Source organism: Penaeus japonicus, unplaced genomic scaffold (genome assembly GCF_977035675.1).
Source record: "Penaeus japonicus unplaced genomic scaffold, GWHDUDI00000001_assembly GWHDUDI00000025, whole genome shotgun sequence".
NCBI lineage: Eukaryota > Metazoa > Arthropoda > Malacostraca > Decapoda > Penaeidae > Penaeus > Penaeus japonicus.
In genome coordinates, this window is record NW_028234427.1 from 27000175 (window position 1) to 27002674 (window position 2500).

The 2500-nt window shown below is 42.9% G+C and overlaps 1 protein-coding gene across 1 annotated transcript in view; it reads left to right on the top strand.

Annotated features, from left to right (window-relative positions):
* ck (unconventional myosin-VIIa ck) overlaps positions 1-2500 on the top strand; it is a 40755-nt gene that overhangs the window by 17966 nt on the left and 20289 nt on the right. The window contains exons 11-12 of the mRNA XM_086551754.1: positions 1-131; positions 1774-1875. The exon at positions 1-131 is cut by the window's left edge and continues 5 nt beyond it. Coding sequence (XP_086407880.1) covers positions 1-131; positions 1774-1875 — 233 coding nt within the window. The remainder of the gene's footprint in view (positions 132-1773; positions 1876-2500) is intronic.

The window sequence follows — 2500 nt, forward strand, 5'->3', positions numbered from 1 at the left end:
AGACCAGACCATGCTGCAGAAACTCCACAAGCAGCACTCGCACCACAAGCAGTACCTCAAACCCAAGTCCGACCTCAACGCCTCCTTCGGAATCAACCACTTCGCGGGCGTCGTCTTCTACGATACGAGAGGTGAGGAGAGGGGGAGAGGGAAAGGGGAAGAGGGGGAGAAGGGAGGAGGTGAGGAGAGGGGAAGAGGGGGGAGGAGGGAGGAGAGGGGGAGAAGGGAGGAAAGGGGTAACGGGAGAGGGGAGAAGGTGAGGAGAAAGAGAGAGAGAGAGAGGGAAAATCTGGGAAAGAAGAAGGGTGGAGGTAAGAGGGGGGCGTCGAGGGAGAAATGGAGGAGAGGGAGAAAAGGAGATAGGAATGCGAGATAAAGGGAGGGAGAAGAGAAGGAGGAGGGATGGTACTTTATGAAGAAGTGAGGAGAAGAGGAACGGGGAGAGAAGTGAGGAGAGGGGGAGAGGGGGAGAAGCAGAGGGGAAGATGGGGAGAATTGAGGAGAAGGGGAACGGGAGAGGGGAGAATGGAGGAGGTAAGGAGAAGTGAGGAGAAGGGGAACGGGGAGAGAAGTGAGGAGAGGGGGAGAAGGAGAGGGGAAGATGGGGAGAATTGAGGAGAAGGGGAACGGGAGAGGGGAAAATGGAGGAGGTAAGGAGAAGTGAGGAGAAGGGGAACGGGGAGAGAAGTGAGGAGAGGGGGAGAAGGAGAGGGGAAGATGGGGAGAATTGAGGAGAAGGGGAACGGGAGAGGGGAAAATGGAGGAGGTAAGGAGAAGTGAGGAGAAGGGGAACGGGGAGAGAAGTGAGGAGAGGGGGAGAAGGAGAGGGGAAGATGGGGAGAATTGAGGAGAAGGGGAACGGGAGAGGGGAAAATGGAGGAGGTAAGGAGAAGTGAGGAGAAGGGGAACGGGGAGAGAAGTGAGGAGAGGGGGAGAAGGAGAGGGGAAGATGGGGAGAATTGAGGAGAAGGGGAACGGGAGAGGGGAAAATGGAGGAGGTAAGGAGAAGTGAGGAGAAGGGGAACGGGGAGAGAAGTGAGGAGAAGGGGAACGGGAGAGGGGGAAAGGAAAGGAGTAGAAGGGGAGAAGTGAGGAGAGGGAGAGGGGGGAGGTGAGAATAAGAGTGGGAGAGGGGGTGGGGGTGGAAGGTAGTAGATATTGAGGGAGAGTGAAGGAAAGGGGAAAGGGAGAAGATGGAAGGAGAGAGAGAGAGAGGGGAAATCTGGGAAAGAAGAAGGGTGGAGGTAAGAGGGGGGCGTCGAGGGAGAAATGGAGGAGAGGGAGAAAAGGAAATAGGAATGAGATAAAGGGAGGGAGAAGAGAAGGTGGAGGGATGGTACTTTATGATACGATATATATATACATATATATATATATATATACACACACACATGTATATATGTGTGTGTGTGTGTGTGTGTGTGTGTGTGTGTGTGTGTGTGTGTGTGTGTGTGTGTGTGTGTGTGTGTGTGTGTGTGTGTGTGTGTGTGTGTGTGTGTGTATGCATTTATGTATGTATGTATGTATGTGTGTGTCTGTATATATACATATATATATATATATATATATATATATATATATATATATATATATATATATATGTATATATATACATATATATATATATATATATACATATATATATATATATGTATATATATATATATATATATATATATATATATATATATATATATATATATATATATATATATCCTGCTTTTACATTACACGCTAAAAAATAAAGTCAACCCTTTTTTCATATTTCCAAAGGTTTCCTGGACAAAAACCGAGACACATTCAGCGCCGATCTTTTGCAATTGATTCATCACACAAGCAACAAGTTCTTGCAACATCTCTTTGTGGAGGACATTGGTAAGTCAACATTGATATATAGCGATTTTTTTTCGCTGTTGTATTTGTTTGTATCCGTTTTTATGTGATATGGAAATGATCTGTTTGGTATATATATATTTTTTAAGAAATTGGAAAATGGAAAATTACGTAAGGTATATCCACTATCCAAAATTACTTTATTCATAGATTTATCATAGATCACAATAAAACCAAATCACACAGAAGAACATGAGCAAGCCTGAATAAAGTTTTAATTAAAACTACACTTGAAAATATGTATCAAAATGTCATTAAAGCCTCCTACTACATTTGCATATAAAGAAAACATTTTTTAAAGATATTTAGATGATACTTTCGCAACCCCCTCTAACAATTGCAGACTAAAAACAAAAATCCCACTTATCTCTTGTATAAATAAAAACCAAACAGTAACAAAAGCATAACCAATAATCGGCACAGAAGACCTAAATAATAATAATAATAATAATAATAATAATAAAAATAATAATAATATTGATAATAATGCTCCCCTGTTTTTTCATCATCACCTTTTCTTCACCACTTTTTCATCATCATCACCTTTTCATCATCACCTTTCCACCATCACCTTTCCACCACCATTATCACCTCTCTCCTTCCCCAC